This window comes from Pongo pygmaeus, chromosome 16 (assembly GCF_028885625.2).
Source record: "Pongo pygmaeus isolate AG05252 chromosome 16, NHGRI_mPonPyg2-v2.0_pri, whole genome shotgun sequence".
Classification (NCBI taxonomy): Eukaryota; Metazoa; Chordata; class Mammalia; order Primates; family Hominidae; genus Pongo; species Pongo pygmaeus.
Window position 1 is genome coordinate 36,980,589 of NC_072389.2, and position 14,808 is coordinate 36,995,396.

A 14,808-nucleotide genomic window follows, 5' to 3' on the forward strand; every position below is an offset into this window, starting at 1 on the left:
TTTTGTACTGTAATCAAAGATGAAAACTGTAGGCCAAAATCATAGACCTTGCATAGAAGCTGGATAATGAAGACAGCTATGGAGAAAAACATAGATACACACACACGGACACACATATATATAAAGTATACACACATATATTTTTTAAAGTTTGAAAGCTTTTAAAGCAAAAGCCGGCCCCTCTTCTCTTCCAGAGTGGGAGGCCTCTCCCCTCTCTTAGAGTGGGTGGGGACAGCGGTTGCATGGGCAGCTTTCCTTGTGAGCCACAGTTCCCTCTGGACACACTGCTGTCTGGCCACACCCCCTTTCCCTTTCATCTTTCTCATTGACCAATGGGCTTGGAGCATTAAGGCCACACCCCTATTCCACATTCTACTGGGGCCCTGGTTACGCCTCCTCTGGCTCAGTCACACAGCTGCCTGGTAGGTGACTGGAGGTGTTGATTAGTGCTCACTGGGATTTCGCTGACGTGGCCCCAACCCTGCCTCCCTACCCACCCTGCGATGGCAGAAGAAACTCAACAGAACAAATTGGCGGCAGCCAAGAAAAAGGTAAAAACGCACTAGGTCATAGCCCCTCAAACCAGCCACAGATCCCCTCTGATGACAAGACCCCTGCCAGAGTCCATACAACTCCTGAAGCACACTGGACTGGGCCCCCCAACCCCGGTGCCTCTGGGCTACCCCCACCAAAGTTTTGTCAGTCAGCCCCACCCCTTCAGCAAACAGCCCAGTCCTTGCCCTCACCAATCACCCCAGGGTGAATTGGGTGGGTGACTCTTGGGGCTTCCCACTCCATTACTGGGCCTTCATCTCCTGCTGCCCCAAGCTTGATCTCCCTGGGCTCTTTGGACTCTCATCTCCAAGGATCCAGGCCCTACCCCCTTTGGTCTGGTGACTGCTGGGACTCCCTGCTGCAGACTCTGCCCTCCCCTCCTGTTGCCTCAAGGTCGACCTCCCTGGGTTCTTTGTGCTGGCATCTCCAAGGAGCTGGGTCCCAACCCTGTACTTCCCTCCCCCATCATGGAGCGGAGACTTGGACATGGTGCTGACATGGTCCCTCCCCCCACCAGGAGGAGTGGAATGTAGTGATGTCACAGTCCACCTGTAACTGTCATTACTGCAAGACTGGCCTTTGATCTTATGACCCAGTCCCCTAAGCATTCTCACCCCATTTCTGGTTCCTCTGGTCACAGCACAAATTTCCAGCTGGAAGGGGAATGGAGACTGGGACCTAGGAGCAAGCGGTTTCAGGCTGCCTCACTCCCTTACAGATGTTGATGGTGGGAAAATCCTACACTTCCCCCGTGAACTCAAAACGTTGACAGTATCTCTGGGTGGCAATGAGAGAATGGGTTTGGTTTGGTTTTCTCCCAGGCTTCTACTTTCCAGAGAGATTTTAACATTTTTTTCTGAGTTCTCCACCTCATATTCTCATTCTCCATGGTTCTGGGACCAGACTGCCCTTCAGTCAGTGGTCTCTGAAGTGAGATTCGCTCATCTTCTGTGGAATAGATCTTGGGAAACTGAACTTGACACCTTGAATCTTCCTCATATTATCTCAACCTTGGGTACTTTGAGTGCCACAGGATAAATGTGGGACATCTTTCTGAAGCATCAGTTTCCCTTGATTCTCTTGAGATCAAGAGAAAAAACATGAATGTACTTAGGGATGACAGTCACTTAGGTTTCTAAGAGCATACCAGACTTCTCTCTGAAATGAGGCTTGGGTTGTCCTCTTTCTGATAAATTCTGATTTAAGAGAAAGGCTGCCTTCTGCCATGAGGACACATTGATATAAAAGTTTGAGGGGTACTGGTGCACTTCTTCACACTAACAGATGTGTGAGGATGTATGACTCTAAACCACATGGCATACAGTTCCTGCCTACTTAACGTTTACTTTTCTACCTCCGCCTCTGGGTTTGGTCCCTGGCAGCTGCTGATTCTTGGCAAAACCTCAGAGCTTGGAGTCAGAAGACTGAGTTTCAAAGTTCCAGTATTGCCTTTTTCTTTTTTTTTTCTAGCCATGATATCAATCCCTCTCAGTCACTAAGTGAGTGTGACAACACCTTGTACTGTTGTTGGCGTCATTAAATCAGATGGTGTGTAAGTGTATTTTGTAAAAACTGTAAAGGAGGATGTGGCTGTAGGGGCTGACAGTTCTCATGAGTATTACTGCTCTTCTTTCCAACAGTTAAAAGAATATTGGCAGAAAAACAGCCCTAGAGTTCCAGCAGGAGTGAACAGGAACAGGAAAACACATGGCAGTATCCCTGAGACAGCCACTTCTGGTGGTTGCCAGTCACCTGGGGATGTGAGTCTTGGCTGGCCAGGCTTCTGGGGACAGGGGGGCCAAGGGGCAATAGAGGGTAATTGTTAAGATTGTAGATGGACTGCTGGGTACTGGTTAAGAATTCTGGCTTTAGCTGGGTGTGGTGGCCCATGCCTGTAATCCTAGAAATTTGGGAGGCCAAGGCAGGCAGATCATGAGGTCAGGAGATCCAGACCATCCTGGTTAACACGGTGAAACCCTGTCTCTACTAAAAATACAAAAAAATTAGCCAAGCATGGTGGCATGTGCCTGTAGTCCCAGCTACTCAGAAGGCTGAGGCAAGAGAATGGTGTGAACCTGGGAGGTGGAGCTTCCAGTAGCCAAGATTGTGCCACTGCACTCCAGCCTGGTGACAGAGCAAGACTCTGTCTCAAAAAAAAGAAAAAAAGGAATTCTGGGTTTGAATCCTGCCTCTCCATCTGCTCTGCTAGGGCTATGATTTAGGGCAAGATGCTTGACCTAATTGGGCCTCTCTTTTCACATCTGTATAACAGAGGTGATACTGTTTGACTTCCACTTGTGAAGTTTAAATGAGATTTGTTATTGTTGTTTTTATGTTAATCCCTAGTACATGGCCTGCTGTAAACACTCAGGACACCCAGGATATGGTCATTGCTGTTTGAGTTTCCTCATCCCCAGTCTCAAGGGGAAGCCAGGACAATGAGAACAGTCACTTGCCATCAGGAATCACTGAAAGGGCCCCAGGATGGGATGGTGGGGAGATAAGAACCATGAGAGAAGTTAGCATAAAGGAGTTATGGGACAAAGGATCCAAGACAGGCAGAAAAGAAAATGTTGCCAGTTGATGGGGAAGAAAGGAAGTCAGAGGACTCAGACACTGTGGGGGACAGAACATCTCCATATGCGCTCTCATCTCTTGTAGTCAGCAAGAGATTTCCACAGGGAAGGCCCTACATCATCTGCTACCCTGAAGGATCTGGAGGTAAGAGGCTCTGGGCACAGGTGCTGTGACCCTTCAGGTCAACCCTCCAACCTCCTCCTCCAGGTGGGACTGGGTGCCCCTCTGCCAGCTGAGACAGCCCACACACACCCCAGCCCTAATGATTATTCTCTCTACCTCTCCCCCAACTCCTCCTCCACCTCTTCCTCTCTGCATGTGCCTCAGAGCCCATGCCAAGAACTAGCAGTAGTTCTGGATTCAAGGTCCGTAAAAATCAGTCAACTGAAGAACACCATCAAATCTTTGGTAAGAGTCCAGTGGGGTCCCCTGATTCCACACTGCCAATCCTGGGCTCCAGTTTCCCCTTGGGGCCCTGAAGAAAGGGGCTGGGGGCCCCTGGTGCCCAGGACAAATAGGGAGCTGGGGCGCCCAGGCCTCACCTGGAGGGACCCCAGAGCATGCAGCATGGCTCTTCTTTTGCTGCCCTCTTTGCCAACTCTCTCCTCTCCAGACACCCGTGCTCGAGTCCTTGCTACACAAGCCCTGGGGTTGTTGCCTCTCGGGGAATTGCTAGCCTGACTGGTTATCAGGGGCCCTGTATTTCTGCCATGACTCAGTCCCTAATTTGCTCTTTGATTCTCAACAAGCCACCTCTCCTTTTTAGGCTCGTGTTTCCGAGGAGGTAGTGAGTATCAAAGGTCTCTGTTAGCTCTTGAGTCTGAGATTTAAAGGCCCACTAGAAAGGAAACCTCAGGGCCAAGGGCTCCTGTCTGTCCTTTTCCATCCTATATCTGCTGTGAAGAACCATACCTGGCCTGTACGTGCTCAGTACATGTTTATTGAATGAACCCACTTTTCTAAATCACAAGCTGCCAGAAGGAGGGGCCTTTCTGAAACTCCGTCTCTAGAGGTTTATGTTGCTGTCCTCTCAAGAGATTCCAGATTCAGACTTTGAGTTCTGTGGCTGTGGGCAAAAGCCAACAAAGACCCAAATCCTCTGTCCTTGGGAGCTTGAGGAGAGTTTACCAGTTCGTGTTCCCATTATGTCTGAGAACTTTGCCTTGAAAATCCATTCCTGGCCCCTGCCTACCGCTTCCTGGTCTGGGGAATAGAGTTGAGGGGGCCACCCTCCATCACCTTAATTTGACTTTCCCCACAGAAACAACAGAAGAAACAAGTGGAACATCAGCTGGAAGAAGTAACATGATTTCTTTGTTTGCTCACGAGATGACTGCAGGGTTTGGGGGGCACTCAGACATAGAGGCCCCAGTCTCGTCTCACCTACTCCCAGCCTGGGGAAGAAGGCTCACTCCTCAGATTCCACCCCATCCCCACAGGGCCCCTGATAACCTGGTCCCATGGGTGGGCCTGTCCTGGGGCATTGGTGACATTCTGGGTGCACGTCTCTTGCTGTGCCATCTCTGCCTCTCCCTGGTGAGAGCTCTGTCTTCCTCTTCCTACAGGAAAAGAAAGCAAACAACAAGAAACAGAAAGCCGAAAGGGAGCTAGAGGTGAGTGGAGGGTGTGAAGTTTCCTCCTGTCCTCCGGAGAATGTTTCTTTCCTTCTCTTTCAGCACTTGCTTGGCTTTTCTCCCAAAGGTTCAAATCCAGACATTGAACATACAGAAAGGGAAGCTAAATACACACCTGTACCACATGAAACGTTCTCTCAGATACTTTGAAGGTGAGAATCTGGGCACCCTGTCATCCTTCAACCTGGCACTTTGACAGGTCTTCAGGGGGAGTCCTTTGGGACCCATCTCAACTCTCTCATTACAGAAGAGTCAAAGGATCTGGCTATCCACCTGCAACATTCATTGCAGCGTAAAAGAGAGTTAGAGCAGGCTCTCTCTGCTGTCACCGCCACACAGAAGAAGAAGGCAAACCAGGTGAGTCCAACCACCTGCCCCATCCCCTGGGAGCCTGGCTTCACAGATGGAGGAGTGAGCCTAAAGGTCCCTTCTGCAGGATGGAGTGTCCTGCCCAGAAGGCAGCATGGCCATTTCTTGCTGCTTTTTTAAAAGGTTTTTAGTGGCAGCTTGGGGCTGAGTCAGCTGCTGTGGGTGAGTTGAGGGGCACTGTGTGGAGTGAGCACTGGACGCAGAGCTTGGAGGCCAAGTGCCTGCCCCGCCCTTACCTGGCTGTGGTCTTGGGCAAGTCCTAGGTGGGGTATTGGGTACTTGTACTGTGAAGGTACAGAAGAGTACTTCTAGTATGTTACCATTTCTATAGAAAGAGGAAATGTGTGCATGTGTGTGTTTGTGTACATACTATGATAATATACATAAAACATGTCTGCAAGCATTCATAAAAAATTCAGGAGAGAGCAACAAGTTGGCTGGGAGATACTTCCCTTCTGTACCTTCTGAGTTTTGGACTATGCGAATGTATCATCCTTTCAAAAAGTGAACAAAAGATTAATTTTCCCCCTCCTATCTGTGCCCCCATCCCCAGCAAGAAAAATGGGCTTAGAGAATTGGATAGACCTGGGTGTTTATATCCCAGCTCTGCCTAAGTGAACTCAGGCAAGCACTTAACCTCAAATACTCCATGTTTTTTCATCTATACAGAAGAGGTAATCATAGTAACTGTCTCCTATGGTGGTTGTGAGGATTAAACGGGATTGTTAGCACTGTACCTGGTGAAGCATTCCACAAAGGTTCAAACAGTGGTAATAATAACAGTAATAACAATAGCAATATTATCTGATCTCTCTGGGCCTCTGTTAGCCAGCTATAAATTCAATCTCATTCCCTGTCCCTTCCAACTTTACTGAGTTCTTTTAAAAACCAGACCACGGGCTTGGAAATGCCTTGATCTTTACTGAGCAAGTTGTATATTGGGCCTAGCCCTAGCCCTTTTAAGGGGCACTGTGTGGAATGGCCCGGGCTCACCAGATTGAAACTGGTCACTCTTCACCATCCAGTTTTCCAGCCACAGTAAAGCACGTATGGAGTGGAAGTTAGAGCACTCCATCCAGGAGCAGGCACTGCTGAAAGCGCAGGTGACACAGGTGAGGTTTTCTGAGGGATGGATGTGGAAGGAAGATGACCCCAGGTGGCCAGGAGCAGGAGAGGACCAGTGACAGCCCTTCCTAACTTCTGTGCCCATTCTTGCAGTTGAAGGAGTCATTTAAACAAGCCCAATTAGAAAGAGACGAGTGTGTGCAACATCTAAAAGGAGAGAGGGCCCGGTGGCAGCAGAGGATGAGAAAAATGTCGCAGGAGGTGAGATCTGACCCTTCAGCACCCCCACCTTAGATAGGTCACTGGATCTTTCTGGGCATCTTTAAAATGGCAATAGTACAGCCAGAGGTGGTCATGGGTCTGGGCTTTGTGGAGGTGGGGTCAGAGAGGGAGATGGCAGCCTGTCCAGCCACCAGCCCCTCTCTCCAGGGCCCTTTCCCCTTGTGCTTTCGGCAGGTTTGCACATTAAAGAATGAAAAGAAGAATGATATGCGTCGGATAGAAAAGCTGGAGAGGAGCTTGTCCAAACTGAAAAACCAGATGGGTAAGATGGGGCTGGCATGACCTGGGAGCAGGATTGGCATCAGAGGGCTGTGAGGGTGGCTTAGAATGCCCCAGGGAGGTAGGTGGATGCAAGGGCTTTGAGGCAGAGGGAAAGAGGTCTGTGCCAGGAGATGGCAAGTCTTGTCATCTCAATAAGTCTCAGTGTCTCAGTGTCCCCATCAGCAAGGAGGGCCCACTGTCAGTCACCCGCAGTGCTCTTTTTTTGAAACTGGTTTGGAAGACTGGCTACCATCCCGGTGCGTGGAATCATAAGCAGTGAGGCCAAGTTTGGGGAGTCTGAGAGGAGCTGTGCACCAAGAGGAGGGTTTTTGTTTTGTTTTGTTTTTTTGAGAATCCAGAGGCCCTTATTATCTGCTTCCTTTCTCAGCTGAACCCCTGCCCCCAGAGCCCCCAGAGCCCCCAGCAATGTCCTCCAAGGTGGAGCTGCAGCACCTGAGGAAGGAACTAGAGAGAGTGGCAGGAGAGCTCCAGGCCCAAGTCAAAAACAATCGGCGCATAAGCCTCCTGAACCGGGGACAAGAAGAGAGGATTCAGGTGCAGGAAGAGAGACTTCGGAAGCAGGAGGAGAGGCTTGAGGAGCAGCAGGAGAGGCTTCAGCAGCTGGCCAAGCCACAGAGCATCTTTGAGGAGCTGGTGCGTTGCCCCACCGGGGGAGCCTGCCCTCCTCCCTAGCCCTCCGGGCCTTTGTTTCCCCACCTCTAAAATGGGGCAGTGTAGCCCTCATGTGAAATGTTACTTCTAAGGGCACCCGTGAGCCAGGTGGCTGTGGGAAAGAGGGGATGATTTTTCTAACCTGCCTCCACCCTTCCTGGTGCCATGGGAGGCAGACACCAAGTTCTGGGGTTTCCAGCTGCAGTGGGTGGCTGCTGATTGCTTCTCTATGTCCAGAACAATGAGCACAAGAGCGCACTGCAGTTGAAGCAGCAAGTAAAGGAGCTACAGGAGAAGCTTGGTGAGGTGAAGGAGACAGAAACCTCCACCCCATCCAAGAAGGGCTGTGAGGCGGGCAGCAGCCTCTGGGGAGGGGAGGTGCCAAGCCAGGGGCAGCTCCAGCCTGGGGGCAGGTGACCCCAGCACTCTCCAGAGCAGTACTGTGACTGTTTCTTGCTTCCTGCCCTCTGACTTTTAGAGGTGGGTAGCCCTGGGCTCCTCTCAGGTCTGGACATCATCATCCCAGCTAGAGGCATGGAGCCCCCAATCACAGGGGAAGAGACGGTGGTATAACAGGCTCCTTATGCCAGGTGCAGTGGCTCATGCCTATAATCCCAGCACTTTGGGAGACTGAGGCAGGAGAATCACTTGAGGTCGGGAGTTTGAGATCAGCCTGGCCAACATGGTAAAACCTCATGTCTACTAAAATTACAAAAAAATAAAATAAATATTAGCAGGGCATTGTGGCACATGCCTGTAATTCCACCTACTCAGGAGGCTGAGGCATGAGAATCGCTTGAGCTCAGGGGGTGGAGGTTGCAGTGAGCTGAGATTGCACCACTGCACTCCAGCCTGGGCCACAGAGTGACACTCTTGTCTCAAAACAAAACAAAAAGACTCCTTAGATTAAAACTGGATTCCAGCCTGGTTCCACTGGTCACCATTCAAGTACTTTTCATCTCAAAGTCTGTTTCTTTAACTTCAAAGGGAAGTTAGCATTTTCCTTACAGAGGTGCTGAGGATTAAATGAGAAGAGGGTATGAGATTTGAGGCTGGGGAAGGAGGCATGGGGTTCTAGGAAAGGGAGGCAGTCACTTAGGCCTCGAGCAAGGGGCCAGGGGCCTGGGCAGGGGACAGAGCCCCACAGTGCCCTCACTACCCCACTAATGGGCCCAGAATCTGGAAACCAGCCACCACGTGCTCTCACGCCCAGGATCTTCCTGCAGGTGGAGCTGAAGAGCCAAGAGGCTCAGAGTCTGCAGCAGCAGCCAGACCATTACCTGGGTCACCTGCAGCAGTACGTGGCCACCTATCAGCAGCAGGTGGCCGCCTATCAGCAGCTGACCTCTGAGAAGGAGGCGCTGCCCAGGCAGTGACTGCAGCAGACCCAGCTCATGAACCAGCTGCAGCAGCAGGAAGCTTGGGGCAAAGCGGTGGCCGAGATGGCCTGCCAAAAGTTGCAGGAGACCCAGGGGAGGGAGCTGTGGAGGACAGGGCCGTGAAGGGGATGACCTGGCAAACTCCATCCCTTCTCACTCTTTCCTGTCCCCTTAGGAGCACCTGGAAGCTACCAGCCAGCAGAACCAGCAGCTAACAACCCAGCTGAGCCTCATGGCTCTCCCTGGGGAAGGTACGGGAGACCGCTCAGAGGAAGAGGAGAGAGCCCCAGGAGGAAGGGGGGACTGTTAGCAGCATAGGATTGAGGAGTTGGAAGAGACCTTTAGAACAGCTGGTCATTATGCCGACCGGGTGCCTGCACTAAGTTCGGCATCAGTGTGTTGACCTCCTGTGAGCAGGGGGCCACCAAGTTGCCTAAGGATGGCTGAACTGGCCCAGGTCAGAAAGAGAGCAGGTCAGAACTCCCACATCGACCAGTAGTGGGAGTGTGCCTGGGTGGAATAGCAAGATTTTGATTCTTAAAAGTACAAATAAAGAAGAGCAGCTCATTCCTCTCTGGGGAGGGGCTGGCTCAGGGTTACACAGTGAGGGTGGAGGCAGAGGTGGGCCCACAGTACCTCCCTTGTTGGGTTGTCTGAAGACCCCTCTGGCCACCCCCCACAGGAGATGGAGGAGGACATCTGGACAGTGAGGAGGAGGAGGCACCTCGGCCCATGCCAAGCATCTCAGAGGACCTGGAGGGCAGGGAGGCCATGGTGAGCCTGACTCCCCCTGCACCCATTTTGCCACCTTCCTCTGTGGTCCCTCCAAGACCCCTTTATGCTCTTAGTTTCCCTGCATTCTGGTTTCTCTGGACCCTCACCCCTTCTGGGAGCCAGTGGTCAGACACCATTTCACCCGTAACAAATGTGTACTCTCTGAGGCCCCAAGGGAAGGGGCTGCACTCCACCTCTCTGCCCCATTTGCTGTGTGTATGCCCCTACAAGAATGCTCATGTCTTGCCCTCAGGTGGCGATTTTCAAGTCCACTGGAGCCAGTGTCCAGGAGGAGCAAGCACGGTTACAAGAGCAGGTGAAAAAGCAGAGGGTGTGCTGCCAGTGCCTGGCTCACCCGGTGTCCCCTGCCCTGAAGGAGCCAGAGGCAGTGGTCCCAGCCCCAGGGACTGGGGGCAAGTCTGTGAGTGGGGAGACCCACTGGGCCCTGCAGGAAGTCATGGAGAAGCTGGCCCATGCCAGGACTCACCTCCACCTTCTCCATGACTTGAAAATGCCACCTGAGGGCAGGTCGCTGCCGAGATGTGACCGCAATATTTTGGCTCCAGAGCGGCTTTATGGACCACCTGGAGGAGAAGGCAGACCTGAGTGAGCTGGTGAACAAACAAGAACTTCGCTTCATCCACTACTGGCGAGAGAGATGCCATCAGTGAGTGGGAGGCCAGGGCACCACAGGGGGAGCTGCAGGGCCGTCAGAGGGACCCCAGCATCTGAGCCCTGTCTTCTTGCAGGAAAATCCATCACGTTTTAACAGAGCCAGGGGGCAGTGCCAAAGATGCGGCACTGGGAGGAGGACATCATCAGGCTGGCCCAGGACAGGGAGGAGATGAAGGTAGGGTGTGCAACATCTCTGTGGGGGTGGGGGTGGGGGTGGGTGTGAGGGTGGGTGCAGGCAGCGGCATGACAGCTGAGCACCCCTCCCTCCAGGTGAAGCTGCTGGAGCTGCAGCAGATGGTATTGCGGCTTATAGCAACTACAACAATGGTCACAGAAAATTCCTGGCTGCTGCCCAGAACCCTGCTGATGAGCCTGGTCCAGGAGCCCCAGCCCCCCAGGAACTTGGGGCTGCAGACAAGCAGGGTGGTGAGTAGAGCCCTCAGGCGGGGTGGGCAGGCAGGAAGAGGGGTTCTCCCACTGTGCTCAGATCCCCGCCTCCCTCTCTCCAAAGATCTTTGTGAAGTGAGCCTCACCTCCTCTGCTCAAGGAGAGGCCAGGGAGGGTCCTCTCTATGACAACCCTACCACACAGCCAATCGTGCAGGACCACCAGGAGCACCCAGGCTTGGGCAGCAACTGCTGTGTGCCATTCTTTTGCTGGGCTTGGCTGCTGAGAAGAAGGAGATAAACATCACTGTCATCAAAGAGCTGCTCAAGAAATTTTTAAATAAGAAACCAAGTTATGGGGTTAATCTCCTACACAATACATTTACTTCATTTGAATGTTAGAGTCACTCATGATTATTTGTGTTTCTAATTTATAGTTTAAGTTTATTTGTAAAAAGTTAAAAGAGAGTGGGTCTCTGTGGCTCTCACTGATGTTCACTCTGGCATCCTTTAGCATTTTTCTTTTTTAATTTCATAATTGTAGGTCATTAGCATGCATATCGAGTTTGCCCTTATGTGGTGGGAGTTCAAACACACAAAGACCCACTCTTTGCAGAAAATTGTTCTCGTTGGTTTGGAATAGGCTGCCATGCTTCTTTAATGTTATTGCAGCATGTATATTCACTACAGAATTGAGACAAAATTTGCCTATGTTCTACTGTTGTTTGATCTAATCTTAATCACAGTGAGCTCTTCATTAGCTCAATATGTGGTTTGCCCCCAAGTGTGCACTGTTTATTACTTTGTAATATGCCACTATGAGTACTGACATTTAGAGTTGTTTAAAGGCCGAGAACTGGAAACAGCCTTTCCTCCATTTTCTGTGTGTTGGTGATGGGAGTAATAACCTTTTGGGGGAGCTTTTTAAATCTCACAGAAGAGGAAAGTGGCCTCCTCTGGCAGGTATGTGCAGGACAGAGTGTGTTTCATCTGTTCCAGTGCCAAGAATTAGCGCTGTATTATGGTGGTTCCCTTAGGATTTGTATGTGCTCTGGGCTCATGAAGATATTGCATCAGGAGCTGCAGCAGTTGTACTCTTTTTTGATGACCTAAAAAGGGCTTATTTCTGAGGAATGAAAGGTTCCCATCGTTGACTGTGGATGTGGAAAACCTTTCCTAGCTTAGAGCATTTGTATCTACAATACATTTTAAAGTCAGAGTTCATGTTCCCTGTTTTAATCACATGACTACATGCCTCAGTTCACAAAAGGGCGCTGGTGGGCGTTCTTCTTAATGTATTTAGTGAAGATCGTAAGAATCCTTTACGAGTTCAAATGTCCCTGGAACAGGCATACAGGCTCTAGTCAAGAATGAATTAGAGTGAAGGAAAGCTGTGTGGTGCCTGGCATTCCTCTCTGTTCATGGAGCTTCTTTGAGGCTTGAAGATTGATTTTACCATCTAGACATCTCTGGCTAATACCTATTCTTCAACCACCTTGGTTACTCTGACATAGGAATTTACTTCTTTTCCTTGAATGGAAAACACTTTAAAAAATAATAGAAACATTATTATAAACTAATATATGTGAGAGTGCTTAGTTGAAACAAAAAGGAATTTTAGTACACAGTATTATACTATGTTTGAAAATCAAGGAGAAGTTTATGAAACTTAAAATGTTTCCAAACTGCAGTGCAATCTACTGTTTGTGAATGTCAATGTATTATCAGGAAACGTGTCTATACCGTCACACAGTTATATTTTCTCACAGACTTCTTTACAAAGAGTGAAATATGTTTTTGTACCTCTCTGTTTCAGTCAGGGACATATTTAGTGCAATATTCATGTGATTGTGCCTACGCATGATGAATGAATGCATTTCAGTCATATATTGCCTAAATCATAACTTGATGCTTGGGAAAACTTCATGAAGTTTTAATGTCTGTATTCCAGAACACATCACATTATTAGGATGTAGGGAGATATGTATGTGTGCTCCCTGGTGTGGGGATTTCTAGTTACTAGACCATCTCCATATTTAGCATTTGGCATCCTCATGATACTTCTATGACATTAACAGGAGAGCAGCAATACGATTTTACCGATGGAATAACAGATTTGCCGGCATTCACTGAAAGAGGGCAAATATTCGGTCCTTGTGACTTCAACTGACTCTTCCAAATTTTATGAATGTATCAATGTATTAGATAAACCCAGTTTCAGAATGATAAAGAAAAAATGTTAGACCAAATAATGTGGCTAATTAACAGTGGTACGATTTCTAGCCCGTGGGTTTAAAATGCACTTAAAGTCCTGTTCTTGCCTTTTATTTTCTGAACTTGCTGCTTTTGCATTCTTTGTGTTCAGTTTAAAGACAGTTACTTTAAGAGCATTTTAAACCCATGTGCTAGAAATCGGACCACTGTTAATTAGCCACATTATTTGGTCTAACATTTTTTCTTTTATCATTCTGAAACTGGGTTTATCTAATACATTGATAAATTATTTCAAAGATACTTTTATCATTGAAATCACTTCACTTTACCCTGATAAACATCAGTGACTACGAATGACCTTCAGATAGCGTTTAGCATCAGTAACCAATCTGACAACAATGTGTTCATCAGGTGCCTATGGATTAAATCACACACTGGCATATTTAAGCTGAAGGTCAGTCTGGAAAATAAATTTACTATATTGACTGAAATACCACTCTTTGTGTAGGTATTTGTCATATATTTAAGAAAAAGCTAAAAAGAATGGAAACTGTATGACAATAACTTAAGTCTTTCTTCAAAGTGCATGCCGTCTTTTGCGATACCCCATTCAGCCAAGTATTTGTGCTCTTCCTCATTCAGTATAAGGTAGCTTTCAGTTTGCTTAGAAGGCAACATTGGAATGTTAGAGTTCATCAGAAACATAGAATTTTAAAATGTGAGTTCCGCTGAATACATTTGAGTTTCTGTAGGAAGAACCAGAACACCTAAAGATTGCAGTATATAATAATCATTTTAAAAGTATTTGATTAAACCTGATAGATTTTCCAGAAATGAAAAAATATCAGCTCTAAAACCAAAGCTGATTTTTAGAAAATTTGAAAATGTAAATCAGCCCTATCCATAATATATTTTCTGTAAAACTTTATCTTGAAGAGTCATTTTAAAATAATATAACTATTAAAAAATGTAACTGCTATCTTAATGTTCTGAAATAAGTTAAAACATTTTAAAATATGAATACTGTAGTGTAAAAGAAAGAAACGGTGGGAAGGAAAAGCAGAGAATGAAATGGCAATTCCAGTCCAAAGCTTTATTTGCCAAGTTTTCTTAGAATGAATTTTACCAATTTATGAATTCTTGTGAACAGAATGTGTCATGGAAATACTGAAAGATTTTTCCCTAGAGAGGCATTATTGACTGCTGGTGTGATGCTACTGTAATGTAATAAATCATTAAATTGTTTCAAAGTATTGTTTTTGCCTTAAAATTTTATTTTGCGTTTCTTGAAAACTATAGTATTAAAGGTATTGATACGTGCAACTGCTGGGCATGCTTCACATGAGATAATATGTTTCATTTTTTCACAAAATTGTAACATAACTATGCAAGTGTTTATTGAAAGGACACAAAATAAAAAAGTTATGGGATTAGAAAAAATTATGAGGTTAAAAAGTTATGGGATAAAAAAATGTACAAAAGTTGTGGAAAAAAAGTAGAAAAAATTTTTATGAAAAGTTACAAAAAAAGTTATGAAAAAGAAGTTATGGGATTTTTTTTTAAAAGTCATGGAAAAAAAATTAAAATTATAAGCAGGCCCCTGTTAGCAAAGCCTGGAGAAGTGGGGCTGGAGTCTCCACCGCCACCATGTCCCTACCACCCCTTCGCAGGCACCCCTTTACAATTACGGTAGCAGGACAAGACCTCTGTCTAATGGGGAAAGACAAACAGACCCTTTGCCACCTTGACCAAGGCTGAGTCCCTAAATTTCTGGGTGATGATGATTGTTATTTAAGAGCCAGAGGCTGGTGGAGTTGGTTTGTTTGGAGGAGGCCTGATGGCCCCCTTACTCTCACCATAGCAACTTTTCCCTCAGGGGGGCTCCCTTCTTATTCAGAGAGGCAGGACAGTGGGGCTAACTGTGGACCAGGCGAGGGCACGGGCTGCTGGGGTGGCCCCCCTTCC

The 14,808-nt window shown here is 47.9% G+C and overlaps 1 protein-coding gene across 5 annotated transcripts; it reads left to right on the top strand.

Annotated features, from left to right (window-relative positions):
* The first annotated feature begins 297 nt into the window (after positions 1 to 297).
* Positions 298 to 14,096, top strand: LOC129014231 (golgin subfamily A member 8M). Of its 5 annotated transcripts, XM_054451409.2 has the most exons (20): positions 298 to 551; positions 2,196 to 2,315; positions 3,217 to 3,276; positions 3,460 to 3,540; positions 4,394 to 4,432; positions 4,698 to 4,745; positions 4,834 to 4,918; positions 5,014 to 5,123; positions 6,161 to 6,247; positions 6,354 to 6,461; positions 6,657 to 6,744; positions 7,132 to 7,397; positions 7,653 to 7,721; positions 8,970 to 9,045; positions 9,477 to 9,568; positions 9,822 to 9,884; positions 10,135 to 10,235; positions 10,318 to 10,418; positions 10,514 to 10,669; positions 10,755 to 14,096. In XM_054451409.2, exons 1-20 carry the CDS (start codon positions 504 to 506, stop codon positions 10,928 to 10,930), a joined length of 1,974 nt encoding a protein of 657 aa, XP_054307384.2. In that variant the 5' UTR covers positions 298 to 503; the 3' UTR covers positions 10,931 to 14,096. The 5 variants fall into 5 exon arrangements, with proteins under 5 accessions (XP_054307384.2, XP_054307386.2, XP_054307385.2 ...); XM_054451411.2 differs by lacking the exon at positions 9,822 to 9,884; XM_054451410.2 differs by lacking the exon at positions 7,653 to 7,721.
* The last annotated feature ends 712 nt before the right edge of the window (positions 14,097 to 14,808 follow it).